Source organism: Sminthopsis crassicaudata, chromosome 4 (genome assembly GCF_048593235.1).
Source record: "Sminthopsis crassicaudata isolate SCR6 chromosome 4, ASM4859323v1, whole genome shotgun sequence".
NCBI lineage: Eukaryota > Metazoa > Chordata > Mammalia > Dasyuromorphia > Dasyuridae > Sminthopsis > Sminthopsis crassicaudata.
The window spans coordinates 416,621,118-416,639,096 of NC_133620.1; the positions used below are offsets into that span (position 1 = coordinate 416,621,118).

Consider the following 17,979-nt stretch of genomic DNA (forward strand, 5'->3'; position numbering starts at 1 on the left):
TTTACTGGTGCCAAGATGACCTTAATAGACCATGATGCACTCTAAATACCGAAATCTGCACTATTTAACTGAGAACCAAAAGTCCTGCATTCTAACATTAGATTTACTGATGAATTTGTATGAGCTCAGCAAAGTTACTTAACTTTACATATCTTTAGATAATACAAAACTTATTCTCTCTAATATTTGGAACATATTCAACAAAAATATTAGGTTATTATTTCAATGTTTCAGGTCATTAAAAAAACATTCTCACAATCTTAATGACAAATACAATAAGGAAATAATCATTTAATCACTAGGACAAAGTAAGGCATTCATATTACTATCCATTTTAATAGCAGCATTTGTTTTATTGTAAAACAAAAGGTACATCTTAAGAGAAGGAATGTAGAAAAAGCAGATGGTGGGGAATAAATATTAAGAAGCATAATTATCTATAGTACTGAAATTATACTTTATAAGATATGGAAAGGTATGATAAGAAGATAAGGTAGCCAAAACTTCTACAGGATACTCAGATTATTTAAAATTATCTCTAATGCTTGATTAGGTATTCTTCAGGAACTACAGAACTAAGAATACTTCAGTTTAGTAAGACTTTTGAGAATATTGGACATTATTTTTAGTTTTGGCCACTTACAATGTCAAAATCTAATTCTCTCATTAATCACGACACACCTCTTCTAGTATACTAGAACTTCTCTGACATAGATGGACTTTAATGATTGCATCATAGCTATAAGCCAAATGTTTTCTTCTTGGATTGAGCTCAAAGATCACTGCAAAATGGGACTTTCTGAAGCACCACCTACTTGATATGTTCCTAAATTCAATACAGCAGGGATTTTTTTTGGGGGCAGGCAGGCGGGCATCTGTAATCATATTTCAAAATAGTATTTTTTTTTCTCTGTCTAAACTTACTATGGCACTATCAGAATAACTTTTTTTGGTGGGGGGAGGAATAACTAATGATCAGGTACAATAAATTACATTTATGTATTACATTTTCTAAATGAGAGTTCTTAACCTTTTTTGTGTCACGGATCCCTTTGGCAATCTGGTGAAGTCTAAGGACCCCTTCTCAGAATTATGATTGTTAAATGTATAAACTAAGTAGGATTATAAATAAATATTTATCAAAATATTTTTTAAAATTCATAGACCCTAAGTTAAGAACCCCTGTTTCAGACAATGCAATCGAAGTATTCAAATATACACTATTTCTATTAAACTAAATGCCTGAAAATGAAGCACTTTTTCTGGGAATCAAATTTAAAGAAAAAACTGATAATCTATTTATCCATAAAAAGCTACAGTATTTAAAAAAGTATATTATGAACTAATGTTACAATATACAACCCAAAACATTTTATATAGAAGTACTGTTTAAGAAGAAAAGCTGTTAGGTTCTTACTAAGTGCTAAGTTGGTACTTAACAATTCTCTAGCTCAGAGTTCACACAAGCAAATTCATTGGTTGTAATAGTTCCCACAAGCCCATTCTCTGGGAGGATAAAAAGAGGCAACATTGAGTCTGAACAGCAGTCTAGATTAAGATAAGAACAAGACTTCTCTGGAGAACTTCAGGGAAGCTCGAGGAGATTCAGGGCCAGAATTCAGGAAGAAGAGGATTGGAGATTCTACCTTCACTCTGGCTGGAGGCTCCAGAAGCCTCCCAAGAAACCTGCTCACAGAGAAAAGGACATACAGAGAAAAGAAACCTCCTCCCAGAGAAGGATTATAATTGAGAGACAACAGGACCTTTACAAAAAGCAGTAATAGTATTCATGACCTTAGGAGTTTAGCACTCTGAAAAGGGCAGGATGTTAATGCAAGAGGATTAAATAACTCACAGGTATCACTGAGATGGAATGGCATATAAATGATGCCTACAAAGGTACAATTAATTAAAATGAACCAAATAAATAGGATTGTACATAGAGGAGATATATTCCTTTGTGAAATCTAAGCCTTGCAAGTCAGAGGCATTAGTCAAGAATAAGGATCAAAGATTAAAATTACATCCAGTAATTTTATTACAGTGACAATATTAAATTTTAAGGCTCCTATCCATATCAAAAAACTATGCGTCTTCTCAGTCTGTGATTCAAAAATCCCATGTGGTTTATTTTTGGGGGTACAGCAAATGACCCACGTGACATTTTTCTTTCCTCTCTCACATTTACTTTCCTTATATGGTTTAACCTCTCACCTTCCATTTATAATGTCTTGCCTTGCTCTCTTAACTCTCTTAACTAACTTAACATCTACCATTTCCAGTCTCTTTTTTAGCATGAAAGTATTTCTCCACTATTTTCTAACACTAAAAAATTATAATCTTGAGGTCCGAAACTGAATGCTACAATAGGAAGAGTAGATTGCTAAACATTTGCTATGATAAATATTTATTGATTTGACAGTGTATGAATGGTGAAAAGATGATAGTTGATAAAATTATCATTTTGAAGACTTTGAGAAGAATGGGAATTTTGGTAGCAAATTAAATTTTAAAGAGGTTTCTAAGCTTTTGTGTCTTATCATTCCAAGAAAAATAATTAGCATAGTTTCATAAAAGTATCCATGTTAACAATATCTGTATATATAAAGCAGAAGTTGCCATCATAGGTTTTGGTCATTAAGTCACACAACATCTAATATCAATAAAAACCCTAGTTCAGATTAGTTAAATGTCATATTAAATCAGGGAGAAAGTTTGCCAAGAAAGTCACCATAAAACCACACAATCAAGAATTACTAATTTTCTATTTCTGTGCCTACTCTAGGAGTTCTTTCAAAATTGGCAACATGTGTTTCATATAGCACTAATTTTTGCTGAACAAGTAAAGAATGTAACTATGTGCTAAAGATACACAATTATACTAAACACTGAATTTGTTAAGAAGAGAGATAAAGGAGCAAAAGACTTTTCCTATAAGTTAATCAAATGAGAAATAGAGTTCATTAACTTTTACTAACAAGACAGACTCTGAAATATTTGATAATGATGTTATTTCCTTTAGAAACGTCAATTATTTACAAATTTTTTTTAATTTCTACCTACCCAGCAAAACTGAATATAATCCTTGCAAGGAAAAAAGTGGTCACATTCAATGAAACAGGATTTTCAAGCATTCGTGATGAAAAGACCGCAAATGAATGGAAGATGTGATTTTCAAATACAGGACTCTGGAGGAGTATTAGGAGGAACTTAAGATTTATCTGTTTACATTTCTACAGGGGAGGATGATATTTGTAACTCATAGAATGTTCTCATTATTATGACAGGAGCAGTATATATAGGCAGAGGGCATGGGTATATATTGAATATGAAGGAATAATATCTTTTTTTTAAGAAAATGATGAAATTAAGGGTGAGAGAATAATGTACTGGGAGTAAGGGAAAAGGAGAAGTGGAATATTGCAAACTATCTGCCATAAAAAGAGGCAAGAAAAAGAGGGAGGAGAGTGGAAGTGAATGAACTTTACTTTCATCATAATTGGCTCAAATAAGAAATAACATACATACTCATTAAGAATACAGAAATCTATTTTACCCTGCAGGGAAACAGGAGAAGAATAGGATATGAGAAGGGAGAATGGTTGATAAAAGAGAGGACATATGGGGGGGAGGGAGTGATCAGTAGCAAAATACTTTGATGAGACACAGGGTGAAAGGAGAAAGAGAATAGATGGGAGGGGGGAATACAATTAGCAATAGTAATTGTAAAAAAAATCTTTGAAGCAAATTTCTCTGATGGAATAATATTGTTCTCTGAGAAATAATGAGCAGGAGGCTTCAGGGGGAAAAAAAAAAAAACAAAAAAACAAAAAAAACACCGTAAAGTCCTCCATGAACAAAATGAAATATACTGCATATAAAGTAATAGTAATGTTCTCGGATCATCAGCTGTAAATGACCTTATTATTCTCAGTAGTACAATCATCCATAATTACTCTAAAGGATTTATGATGAAAAATCCTATCCATACCCAGAGATGATTGAATCTGAATACAGATCAAAGTACTCTTAAAAAAAAAAAAAAAAAAATTCAAAAATTTGTCTTAATGTAATTTGGGAAAAAAATGTAATACAAATTTAAAAAGCAACAAACAAAAAAGCTCAAACTCTTTGATTCCTTCATCCATTAATAATTGCTGCCTTCCAATTTAACAGATAAAACATTTTGTACTTCCCTGTGTTATATATCATATTCTATCTTTTATAAGTAATTGATATACATAACTGAACTCTCTTACATTATACACCCCTAGTAAAAAGGGTCTATGTTTGATTCCATTTAATATTCTGATAATAGGTGTTCAAAGGATATTTAAATTTTATTCAAGATCAAAATAACATTTAATGCTTAGTGTGACTGATAGGTGGGTTGGTGGCAAGAAGTGATAATAACTCCTAGATGTGAAGTGGAGCCAACCACTACTCCACCTCAATCAATCATCTCCATTTGGATCTGGAGGAAGACTGTCCAGGATCTTGGACTATTGGTCCTGCTTCCATCCCTAGGTCCAATAATATCATTTAGAGAAATATTCATTGTATTACTCAACATTTGTAAAATGGGCATTGACTGCTACCGATGGGCAGATAAATTCTCAAGAGCTGTGAGAGTAGCAGCAACCCCCAAATCATCTGTTTTCCTAACCAGCATAGCTGTCATGCTGGGAAGTAACCCCTATGGATTTTATATCCATATATAATAGTCTGGTAACTACTGATGCTGCAGTGAAGACACAGAAAATAATATTCCTGCCTCAAAATCTTTGGCACTGTCAAATGATTCAACATCAATAACTGATTCTATTTTTACCAATGGAAATTATTCTAAATAAGATTTAATATTATGTGCATTACTGTTAAACATTAAGGATCATGGGACTTTTCCATATGACTAGCAGCTACAACCTTTTGTGTTGTTTCCTCTCCATCACAATGGTAACTCATTTAAGAGTAGAATGGAAGGAAGGAAGAAAAGAAAGGAGTAAATAAGATAAGTACTATCACATTCCAAGCACTATGGTGGGTAATTTTAAAAATATTGCTACTGCTATTATCTTCATTTTCCAATTGAGGAAAGAGAGGCAGATAGGGCTTAAATAATGCACCCACAATTATAAAGTAAGGCTGAATCTCAGATCTTTCTCATTCCAGGTCTAGCACTCTATTCTCTGGGCTACCAAGTGTCCTCTAAGATTAGGAGTGTTTTATTTTCCCAGTGCTTTGTACATAATAAGTGCTTAATAAATGCTCATTCATTCATGTGCACACAGACAAATTAGGTTACATTTCTTCAAGGTTACTCATAATTAAACAGAATCTTAGTCTCTGGAATTCTCTATATGTATGAGATTAAGCTTTCTACTTTCCTGTTCAAGGTAATGATGGATCCTAAATAACAGACAAAGCAAATGAAAAGCTTTCTAGAACAAAAAAAGTAATACAAGGGTTCAGGAATGGTAATACTGATTAAAAGAAAATTGCATATATTTTTCCAATGTGGAAATATATTAAACAGTGCAACATATGACAAGTCAGTCAGTCTTGCAACAACAGCAGCAAAAAGGGAAAGTGGAAGCATTTCTCAAAATTGAGAAATTACAGTCTGTTCCTTGAAATATTACTACAATTAGCCACAATGGTGATAATGCAATGTAGCCAAAAACACATCGCAATTTGAATTAATGGAATTGTTTGGTTGATTTTATCATTTTATATATTTGAAAAATATCTTAAAATCCTCTACACAGCATAAAATACAAAACAAAAACATACTGTCAACATGCTATGAAGAGTTTTTAATGTTAATTTAGTAGTCACTGAAACATTTTGAGCAAAGGAATGGCATCGTCAGACTTGTGTTTTTGGAAAATATAGTGAGTGAATTAGAGAGTGGAGACTAGAGCAAGTTCAATCGGGAGGTTATTGCTGTAGTCTAGGGAAGAGGTCAGGATTGTCTAAACTACGGTAGAGGCTGTTTTAAGTAGAGAAAAAGGAGTCAGGTCAGAAAGTCAAAAAATGTTCTGGCAGTAAACTTAAAAAGACTCAGCAACTATATAGAAATGCACTGAGGGCAAGTTACGATTTGAGGTTCCAAGGTTGGGAACATAAGTTTTAATGAAGACAGCTTTATACTTGTCAAGTGCTCTTTCTATTATATGCATTCTAACAAATTGCTTTTACTTAAGTGACTTGAATTTTGGGGGCTCTTAAAAATTTATTTTTTATTAATCAGTCTAATCTATCCTATAAACAGAACACTATGCCCACTGCTGAAACATTTCTAACAAATCTCCATAGCTCATAGAATAGAGTCTTAAATTCACAGCATATTTTTCAAGGTTCTCCACAATTTGCTAAATTTACCTTTACAAAATTACTCATCTTTTATTCCCACTGAATACATTTAAACTGGCATGTCATTTTCTAAAATTTTCCTCAGCTCATTTTGTTCCTTCTACCTGGAAAAAATGAACAAATGAAAAAGCAGGGCTTTTCCCTGTATTTGCACTAGTGAAGAGTCTATCCACTCTCTTAAGTCTATCTCAAATGCCACTTGCTTCTTAAAGACTTTCTGATCTATCTAGTCAGAAATTTCGCCTCCCTATATATTTTTGTGGAACTCTTATTTTTATGGCACCTGTGTTTTTTTACATTATAACATAATTGTAACTGTACATAATTACTTATTGTATAACTGTACATAATCATTTTTCTTTGTATTTAGACATTAACAGTTCAATGTCAGCTTGGAAGAAGTTCTACAGTGGCTTGCTACAGGAAACTTGCTTGGCTCTCTGCTGTTGATTATTTCTACATGATTTGGTTAAAAGCAAAGAAGGTATCTAATAAGTTAGCAAGTAACACAAAACTGGAAGGGATACACAATATATTATGGAATAGTCATGAACTAATAAGATCTTCTTTGGCTAGATACAGGACCAAATTGTGTTAAAAAAAAAATCAATTTCAAAAAGCTGGGCCTTTGACTCTGCTCTTTCCAAAGTAACACAAACCTTCTCATCCCCATCTTCTAAGTCCTCCAATAGCAGAGAAGTCTATTACTTGCTCAGCCTAAAAGCTCAACAAGTTTGCAGCCATTTGTGGCTGTTTCTAGAAGAGCCATCAAAAGGGCTCTGGTGCCAGAAGATGATTGCTAACAGGTAGGAAGTTGATTCCTGCTTAATTCTAAGAGACAGTAAAAGAAACCAATCTTCCTCCAAGCACAACTAAGTACAGGGACAGTGGGAATACTCAGAGGGCTTTGCCATGGTGATAGGAGGAGTGAGAATGACTTTTAATAAATTGGCTAGTGCCCAATTCCCTTCCAAAAAAAAAAAAAAACTAAACAAGAAGCCATACCAAGACAAATGTTATTAAACTATGAAGCAAAGCCCAATCCTGGGAACTAAAATCAAATGCATTTGCAAATTTGTCATGTTAAAATAGACATAAACACATTTTTCATGAGACTTAAAAAATTTCAGACTTATTGAATAATACATTAACTCATAGAAGCTAGCTCAAAGAAGGAAAGAAATGACAAGCCAAATTTAAACTGGTAATCTAGGGAAATTACAGATTGGGAGGGCTAATGGCCATTCAAAAGGTCATCTAAGTCAGCTCTGTCTTTATAGAGAAGAGGAAACTAAGCTCAGAAAGTGGGAATGACTCAGAAAGCAGGGGGAAACCCCTAGCAGATTGACATTCAAGCTCCAATCCTCTGTCTCCAAATCATAAGCTTTTTCCACTATGTCACACATCGATCACTATATAATAATTCAGATATTTGACTTGAAGATATTATAACAGCACACATTCAAGAATATCTTAGATTCTGGAACACTTCAGGAAAAGGATGAAATAGTTTTGTATACAGTGAAACATACCAACAATTTAGTGGCAGAGAAATATTATGGAGCACTTCAATAAACAATTAAGTTTTCTGAAAACAGAATTTGACTACTCTTTTTATGCCAGCTGCCTAATGTATGCATACTAGGTTTTTGTTGAATTGAATTCACCACACATTCATTCTAACATATAACTATACTTGGACTGGAACTTGAGTTCACTAATTCAAGATTAATTAAACCATGACTGTACACAGAGTATGCTGAAAGTTTAAGAAGACACAAAATTTAGATACTTAGCACAGTGTCTTTATTGATTAGTCTTGTTGAATTTGGTGCTGAAAGAAAAAAGCTATTTAGTGTTATAAGGATTGGTGCTGGCTATTTTGTACACATTTAATTGTAGGGTGAGAGGTGAATATAAAATCACACAGAAATCTATCAATAATCTGTGCTTAATTGTACATGTTCAAAGGAGAAAATTCAAGTGCAATTAGAAAATGAGAATGGTAAATATTACTTGTTTAAAACAAGCTATATAGCATTACCTGCAAACCACAGCAGCCAACAGCACTCAAGATGGAAGCATTATGAACAATTCGGTATGGGATCCCCATCTTTACCGCTCTTAGAACAAGATCACTGTGTGTCGTGGCACTATGGAAAAACAAGAAATGGGTTAGATTGAAGCAATAGCCAGGATAAGAGTAACAAAGACTAAACAAATATGTTTAAAAAGTAAAAATACTCTGCACCATGAGAAATGCTATCAAATAGGTCAACTCAGCAGCAATCTTTTCCAATATGTTATGTACACAGCAGAAGACTTATTATTTCTCTATAAGAACTGAAAATATAAGACATACATTTCACTAACCCCAATTGCTTTCTCACAAAGCTAAAACTGAAATAAGTGGTATGTTTATTACTGCTTAAAGCAAATTTAGCAGCTATTTAAATGAGAAAAGTTCTACCAGTCCTTTGTTCTGCAAACACCTGCAAAAAGACATCTATTGAACAGCAAAAAATTAGCTTCTTAGAACAGCAACATAACTTCAATGTTCTCAATTAAAGGATAAGGATTCTTCCTTTACTTTCTGTGCAACCTCCCAAAATACAATAAATATAAAGTAAATATTCTTATATTTTGTAGTCCTTATATAACTTCAAGATGTGTATACTTAAATTTGATATTTGAAAACCTTCATACATTGTTTAATTATAATTAGTTTTCACTGTAATATTTCAGTACGTGCTACTATGTATAATACTCCTCATCGTATTTATGTCCTGCCTGTCACCATTTCTTCCTATTTCTTTTTTCATATAGATCTATAATTACAACCAACCTCTTCTCCACAATCCCACAAACAAATGAAAGTGTTATGTATGTGCTAAAGCTATTGGAATTGTAAAATGAAAAACATCAATTTAGAACTGCATTTACAGAGCAAGCCTTTTATTTTTCAATAGATATGAGCTCTAGGACCTACTGAGCAAAGCAACATTAGCATGTATAAGTAACTACATACAAATAAGCAGAATCTGTCAACTGGTCAATGCATACTAAGTAGCAAGATCAAGAGCTTTACCCCAAGAGGCTGGTGGAAACAGATGAACAGATACTCACTAGGGAAAAAGCCTATTTAGCCACATACATAAAGCAAAAAATAATCCAAAAAAGCAACCAATAAGTGACTTGCTTAGCCCTGAGTTTTGAAATTACACACAAGCTATTTGTAAGGAATTATTTCAGCATGAACTTCAGCAGAACCTCATTATCTCATAATGTGAAGTAGAACAAATGCTTAATAATAATTCTGAAGCAGTCAGCGGATAAAATAGAAGTGCAGCAAAACTGACTTAAAAATAATTATATAAGTCTTTACCCCAAGGTTATTTAACATAATCAACTGGCTCTACTACATGGGCACTGAACAACAACAATTTAATAATGACTTGCTAATCTATAAAGTGATTTTTTAAAAAAAGAAACTACTAAAATATGAGGAAAGAGTTGAACATTTTCTGTTATTGAAAACCGGGAATGATGTTGAATTTATTACTTTTTGAGTTTATGAATAATTAGGTTCAAAACTCTCAAAAAATGATGTAAATTGATCAGTATAAGACATCTGATTGATAAGTTTACTCCTTCACAGGACTTAAGGAGACTGCTTCAGTATGAGGGGTAAGGAAAATGCAAAAGCTGACTATTATTTATGGTACAGAAAGAAAAGATTCCATGGTAAAAGTACACACATATTCTATAGAAAAGTAGATCTGTTTAAAAGTTTAGAGAAATTAAGCTGTAATACTGAAAGGGAAGACAGCTCAAAAATGGTTGCCAAATACAACATTATGACAACAAAATTGAAAATATTCAGAAAAGGAAAAAATGGGGAAGTACCTAAAAAGACTGAGAGCTATGCAGGGATATTATAATTCTGATGTGCCATTAAGAGGAATTCACTTAAGAGTTCAAATTTAAAAGGGCCATTCTAAAAATGGAAGGAAAGGCATGTAATAAAGTTGATACAAAAGAGTACTGATGGATCTGCTAAGAATACTACCCCAAAGCCTAAAGACATGGTGAATTTGGACAAAATACTAAGGACATTTAAAAAAACAAAAAACCTTTTTTAAAAGGAGCAAAAGCAAGGAAAAGATGGGCCCATTACTTGGGACAGCTAACAGAAAACAGAAGAGACATTCAGCTTTTATTTCACTTATCTACTTAACTGTCTATAGGCTTTGTGGAAGAGAGATAAGACTTGTGCTATTGGTCCAGAGTGTAGAAGTTACAGAAAGGCAAATTAAGGGAAGAACATGTTCTAATAACTTAAAAAATCCAGAAGTTGAAGGGGCTAGTTTAAGAGTCAGGTTTTTAAGGACAATCTACATGACTGCTTTTCTGGAATTTTAGTTCAGTTATAGATGAGTTCAACTAAATACCTTGAATTATTTTTGTAACTGAGATTCTATAACTTTGAAATTTTGCTTCTAAAGCTGGAGCTTCCAGGAATATGTAGGTGATAATTCCTCTGTCCGCTGCTCTGATCAACCCACTTCAGGAATACTGAGCATGAGCATGATTTTCTAGGTATCAGAGTTTAGAAGAGCATTGTGAAGAGTAATCAAAAAATGACCACTACTAGGAAGGTGAAGGACTGTCTATAATACATTTAAAAGCTTGTGAAATAACTGGCAATTGCAACAATAAGACTATACAATGATCATTTCTGGTGGACATGGCTGTCTTCAACAATGAGATGACTCAAACCAATTTCAACTATTCAGTGATGAAGAAAGCTATCTATACCCAAGGAGAGGACAGTGAGAGCTGAGTATGGACCACAACATAGCATTCTCATTCTTTCTGTAATTGTTTGCTTGCATTTTGTTTTCTTTTCCAGTTTTTTTTCCCTTCTTGATCTGATTTTTTTTGTGCAGCAAGGTAACTATAAATATGTATATATATATATATATATATATATATATATATATATATATATATATATATATATATATATATATATATATATATATACATACATACATATATATATATATACATACATACATATATATATATATATATATATATATATATATATATATATATATATATATATTGGGTTTAACATATATTTTAACATATTTAACATGTATCAGACTACTTACCATCTAGGGAAGGGGGTGGGGGAAAGGAGGGGATAATCTGAAATAGAAGGCTTTGCAAGAGTCAATGTTGAAAAATTACCCATGTTTTGTAAATAAAAAGCTTTAATGAAAATGAAAAAAAAAAAGAACTGACGATTGTTGTCCTTCATTTTCGAAGAGGACCAAAATGATCATTTGGAATGGCTTCTCTAACTCTGTGCATCTTGCATTTCTTCTGAGCTAATTTAATTCTGCTTTGCTCATAAAGTACACCTCTTCCTCTGATGAGGGCATGATATGATGGATGATCCTGTGGCAGTGGGCTCCCATGTCATACAATCAATTCTAAAATTCTTAAGAGACCTTGAGAATGCCCTTGTAAGCACTTGCTCTCTGACAGTTCTCTAAAATTTTTTGGCAAGTATACATTTGGCATTTGAACAATGTAGGCCCCCCAACAGAATTGTGCTCTCTGCAACAGAATATGAATGCTTGGCAATTTAGTTTGAGAAAGGATCATGTGTCTGGTATCCCATCCTGTCAGAAGATTCCTAAGAACCACTATCTGGAGACACTTAGTCTAGAGAAGAGAATAATGCGAGAGCAACTAAGACCTATCTTCAATTATTTAAAAGGATACCACATGAAAGAGTACATATTAGATTTGGTCTTTCTGGGCTTTCAGGGAATAGCCATGAGCAAAGGAAGTTCCCCCCCCCAAAAAAAAAAAAGCAAATGTTGATTTGATAATCTCTGGAAAAATTACTTGATAATTATAGTTGTGCATATAAAAAACTGCTTCAAATCACTGAGTCAAAAATTCAAATAAAAAGAGTTGAAATTTCACTTCAGGTAAAGTAAATTGATGGAAATAGTTAATGAAGAAGGGGCTCTGGCCATATGGGCATACACTGCTGAATTTGGGAATTCAATATGGAAATATACTAAGCAAATGACAAAAATAACCACTAAAATATTCTGACCCAGAACTCCTAGAGAAAGAACACTCTCTTGTCCTCCAAAATATTCAGAGCAGCTTTTTGTGTAAGCGAAGAGGAGGAAATAAAACAGATGTCTATCAATTACAATATAACTAAAATAACTATAGTACACAAATATGATGAAATTTTACTGTTATTAGAAATGATGAATAAATGACTTTATGGAAATATACAGAGAAATAAAATGATGCAGAAGATAAGTAAGCAGAATCAGGAAAATACCATACATAAGAAACACAATAAAGAAAATACCAAAATGAATCCTGAGTAATCATAATAACCAGGAATGACCTGGAGAAGAGAGAGAACACGGATGACCATGGGTAAAATACTGCATTGATAACTGCTTGAAAATGAAGATGGGTAGTGAAGGGAGTGGGAGAGAGATATTGGGAAATGGCCATATAACAAAAAAATATGAACAAAATATTTCTTATAACAGGCCAAAAAATTTAATGGGGTGCATTAGGAACTAAAGAAGCAGAGAACGGATGACTATTTGTTGGATATGTTACAAGGGAAAGGGGGAAGATTCGTTTTGGATAGGGGTTTGACTGGATGACTAGTGAATTCCCTTCCAACTCTATAATTCCAGCTTTGAACTTTAAAGTTATCAACCAGAATAAAAAAAATCAGTGATGTATTTCATCATTCTATATTCCAAATTATACCTATAAATTGAAGCAATTGAGAAAGACAATATCCAAGATCTCTTTCAGCACAAGTGGTATGAATCCACATATCGTATGCTATAGTGGTAGATAGACATTTTTTTCACAAGAGCAAATAATAATCTGATCAGAGGTAATGGATGAAACAGAACCATTATTATTTCTTCTGACTTTCTGCAACTCCAAATACTCATCTCTCTCCCCACCCCATCTCCAACTAACTATCCTTCAATATCTATTTATAATCTTGACCAATCAAATAAGTTTCTTCATAATTTTTAACCTCCTTTTTAGCTGCAATGAAAGGTATTACATGTTTAATGAAGTTATCTTTAGCTTCTATGAACTACACTTTTCTATTTCCCTTGCCTTTTTAAATAATCCCTTTCTTTGATTTTTTTTTTTCTAATTAGAGCTAAGACTCAGTACTTTAACCATTAAATCTCTTCAATAAGCTGTATTAACTATGTTCAGGCTTAGATTAATACTATCTTTAATTCCCATAATTAAATTAGAGGGAAAAGTAACAGGACTTCTACATGTTATATTTAACAAACATTATACTGATTTACAAACATTATGCAGGTTATTTCATTTTTAATTCTCACATAAACAGCATTAGATAATTTTATTATTTTTCCTCTAAAAACCTCTTCTTTCTTCTTACCTCAATGACTCTATGGCAAATTCTTCCAGTAACTCAAACTTGAAGCCTAGAAGGGAGCATAGCACAATAGAAAGAGCGCTAACCTCAAAGACTAGAAAACTGAATATTGTCTGTATTGCCTTCAATATATCCTGACTCTGTGATCCTGAGCAAGCTAAGATCAGTGATCCGGGAAACTCTGACTTCAAGTTGTTGAGAAGCAGGCTTGCACTGACAGTTTCCTCCTTTGAGAGTTTGCCTGCATCAATTAAATCATAGGTTGAGTATCTCTATTCCCTTATCTCACAATCTAATCAATAGATAAATAATAGAGCTTCCTATAATTGCTCACCTGGATTACTTCAACAGAGTAGTTCATCTCCCTCTCTTGTTTTATCCCATTCTAATCTTTCCTACATATTGCTGCCAGATTGATATTCCTGGAAAACCAATCTAAGCATGATACCTTCTAACTCAAGTCTTCAATGGTTCCCATTACTTAACAAATAATTCATCATTTTTGTATAGCTGGCTCAAATAATACCAAAACTTCAAGGTACCATATTTAAATAACATTCATGATTTTCTCTAACCTGCTTTTCCAGTCTTATTAGTTCTCTTCTTCATGGTACTTTACCACGCTAAACACTAGCCAAATTATAAACTATGTACTGTTTCATTAACATGCTTCATGTTATCTTGCCTGTTTGCCTTTGGTTAGGTGAAAATCAAATAAGAATATAAGGGAGGTAAAGAGTCCAGGTCCAGGATAAAAAAAAAAAAATTTGTTTTTGAAGGTCAAAAAGCCTTCTGGATGTCCAATTTCTTCCTACAGAACTTTAAGGACTATCTTTTTCATATATTCTTCTTCCTACAGAACTTTAAGGACTATCTTTTTCATATATTCTTCCCTGGACTCCTAGCTGTAAAGATCCATCATTTTTGTGAGTAAGGGACTTTGTAATTCCCACTACATTGCTCCTGTAGATATTGCATATATATCTTAGCTCTAATGAGAACTGGGCTGATGTTATCATCTTTAGATTAAGGCATTATATGAGGCCTAGTATAGGCCTTTCAAAAAGATAGTAGTCAATTAATATTAGTTGAATGACAAGGACAATTTACAAATCACAAAACTGTAATCTGTATCTAGATCTGTAACCAGAATGACCAAGTTCAAATCTGGTCTCCAACAATTACTAGCTATGGGAGCCTGTGTAAGTCACTTAGCCTGTGGTATTTTTCCCATCTGTGGGAATATCACCTTCCTCCCAGAGCTGTTGTGACAATCAAATGAAGCAATATTTGTAATGTGCTTTGCGAACCTTGAAGCTCTATTTAAGTGCTATTATTATTTTAACTCAAGATCACCTTTTTAATATATTCATTCCTCTTGGCTTTCTCTTTGTCTATCTAATTTATGGCTATCTTCAAAAGAAGATATTGTAGATTTGCGTAAAACTTTAATTTTATAGGGTATGTCAAAAACCAATCAAAACTCTAAGCTTATCTAAGCTTCCCCATGATTATTTACAACCAAGTTCAAGTATAATGATAGACCTTCCCTTGTGACTTGTATTAATGTAAATTACTCCCTTTCTGACAGACACATGCGCATGTAACTCCTTTCTTTCTGAAAAACATCCTTGGTGGTGGGCTCACAGTGATTTAATTGTCCTCATGCTCCTTAAAGCTGTGACATAAATCATGGGTCGCCAGCTGGAGACAAAGAATGCTTCTGTATGGCTTGACATGGGAGATTGATGATGCTTGACTGGACAAGCAGAAGTGCATCCTTCTGGTAATAGGAAATGCCATAGCTCCCAATGGATATAAGAAATTGAAATCAGCAGCTTAGTAAACAAAATGATTCAAGAACCTTGGCAGATTCTAAATTTGCGCAATTAAAAATAGGAAGAAAACAACTAAATATTCAGCATATGATGCAACCAGCCTAGAAAAAAGGAAAGGGAAACATCTTTTTTTTTTTTTTTTAAATAAAATATAACAAATCTAAAATCTCTATAAATGATAACATAACTTTTGATTATATAATAATCTATGTCTTCATAAAAAAAGATAATTCATTTAAGATAGCAAAATGATCTTTAAAGAGAAATACTACAGACATCAATAGAATAGATTTTAAAGCCTAATACTTAATAGCTATGGAGTGAATATATGACTGATGTGCTTTATTGGACACCGGGGGGAAAAAAAAAAAGGTATGGATAAGAGAAATGCAAAGTAAAAGTTAAAGCAAAATTTGCAAAGCAAATTTTGATTATACCTAATTTGATGAAATGGGATTTTTAAACATAAATTACTTTGAATATATCTTGATTTTTTAAAAATGAAATTAAATATTAAAAAATGGATACTAATATTTGTAACTGAAAGTTCTGATTAGTAGGCAGTATAACAAACAAGGTTCGTAATATTTAAAAGATTTTTCTTTTACATGAAAATATACACATTTGCCTTGTCTTACCCAAATGGATCACCAACAACAAGGAAGGCAATATCATTGACATCAGCATCTTTTATAATTTGTTCTATTTCTTGTTCCACTGCCTGTCTGTCAGCAGTAATCAATGGTCTTCCATAAAACTGCTCCTAGAAAGTTAAACAAAATACTATCGTGAGAAAGAACTAGAAATTGAAAATAACAAAAAGCATTTCCCCTCTCCATTATCATCCCTCACTCCCTTTACCCCCAAAATAAACACATCTATAGTCACTGATCTTTGTCTTCTACTACTGAAAATCTTGGCAATCATCTAACATAGAACAGTACAGAACTACACAATAAACTGGTGTTCTATATCATGTTGCAATTAAACCCAGTTTTTAGGCCTATCTTAATATCCCAAGGGGAAGCAGACCTTTTAACATCTGATGCTTTCTTTGAATTTTAAATTTACCTCTGAATGTGCTCCTCTTAGATGGAGGAAGAACAGAAAAAAGCTAGAAATAATCTTAACTTGTGAGTTGTACTTTGTAACATGCTATTGAAGAATATTAGTACTATTCAAGGATTGGTATAAACATATTTTAGTATTTTGGTTTTATGTGCTATGTTTACCAACATCATCTGTAGCAGTTTAGAAAAACCAGAGTTATCAACAAGCAACATAAAGCCCACATGTAGTCCAAGTTTTTGTAGTATATACTTCTAGGCTGTTCCAGAAAAAAAACTTATCTTTTGTAGTTTTTGTCCCAAAAGACCTCAAAACTGGAACACATCAGAATAGAGGTAAAAATCCCATAAAGATTTTCCTCACAGAAACTTTGGTCATAAATCACTTGAATTTGAGAAAGGTATAGGTAATATCAAAATGAATTAGCTTAAACAGCAAGTTATGGGGCAACACCAATGAATCAATTTTAGATATTCACACTAAAGCGCAACAATATCCATTTCCTTATTTTGTGAGATGGTGAATTTTTTTGCTTTTTTGTTTTTTCAATGTGAGTAGCTAATTTCATAAGCTTATGAGATTTTAACTACATTATTCAATTTATCCTTACAACATCCAAGTTTTAAGCTGCAAGTCAAAGAGATACTGACGTATGTAATAAACCCAGGTATTCCAATTCTAGGTCCAGTTCTACTTTCACTATTTATGGATTTTCCATATAAAGAAACTGAGGTCTAGATAGTTTGATTAATTTGCCATCAATCAATAACAAGAATTTTATTAAGGACTTTAAGTGATAATCACTATGCCAGGCCCCAGGAGTTACAAAGACAAAATGAAATCAAATTTTGCCCTCAACGAGTTTAATGTACTACCCTAGTTAATGGAAGGAGAGCTGGAACTAAAACTCTCACCTTGTCCAATGTTGATTCCTCTATACTATGAAAATGAAACCTAAAAAAAATTACTTATTAAATAAAATCTAAGGTGGCAAATGATAGTAAAATATAATATACTGGATTGTCCTTTTTCTTCCAAAAAAAAAAAAAAAAAAAGTGATACCACTGACCACCTTCACGGTGTGCTTTCGCTCCCCTATTCTAGACTGTTTTATACTGAATGAGGTATATTCTTTTCCCAGTCGGGAAAATTAATCCTACATATCACTAGATTAATATTTTTAATCCTTCAGTATGATCATGT

At 32.9% G+C, this 17,979-nt stretch overlaps 1 protein-coding gene across 3 annotated transcripts in view; it reads right to left on the reverse strand.

The window, feature by feature from the left end:
- The window catches only part of DPH5 (diphthamide biosynthesis 5), a 39,977-nt gene that overhangs the window by 13,267 nt on the left and 8,731 nt on the right, over positions 1-17,979 (reverse strand). For all 3 annotated transcript variants that reach the window (XM_074262815.1, XM_074262814.1, XM_074262816.1), the window contains exons 3-4: positions 16,347-16,471; positions 8,420-8,528 (exon numbers count right to left, since the gene is read on the reverse strand). In XM_074262815.1, coding sequence (XP_074118916.1) covers positions 8,420-8,528; positions 16,347-16,471 — 234 coding nt within the window. The remainder of the gene's footprint in view (positions 1-8,419; positions 8,529-16,346; positions 16,472-17,979) is intronic.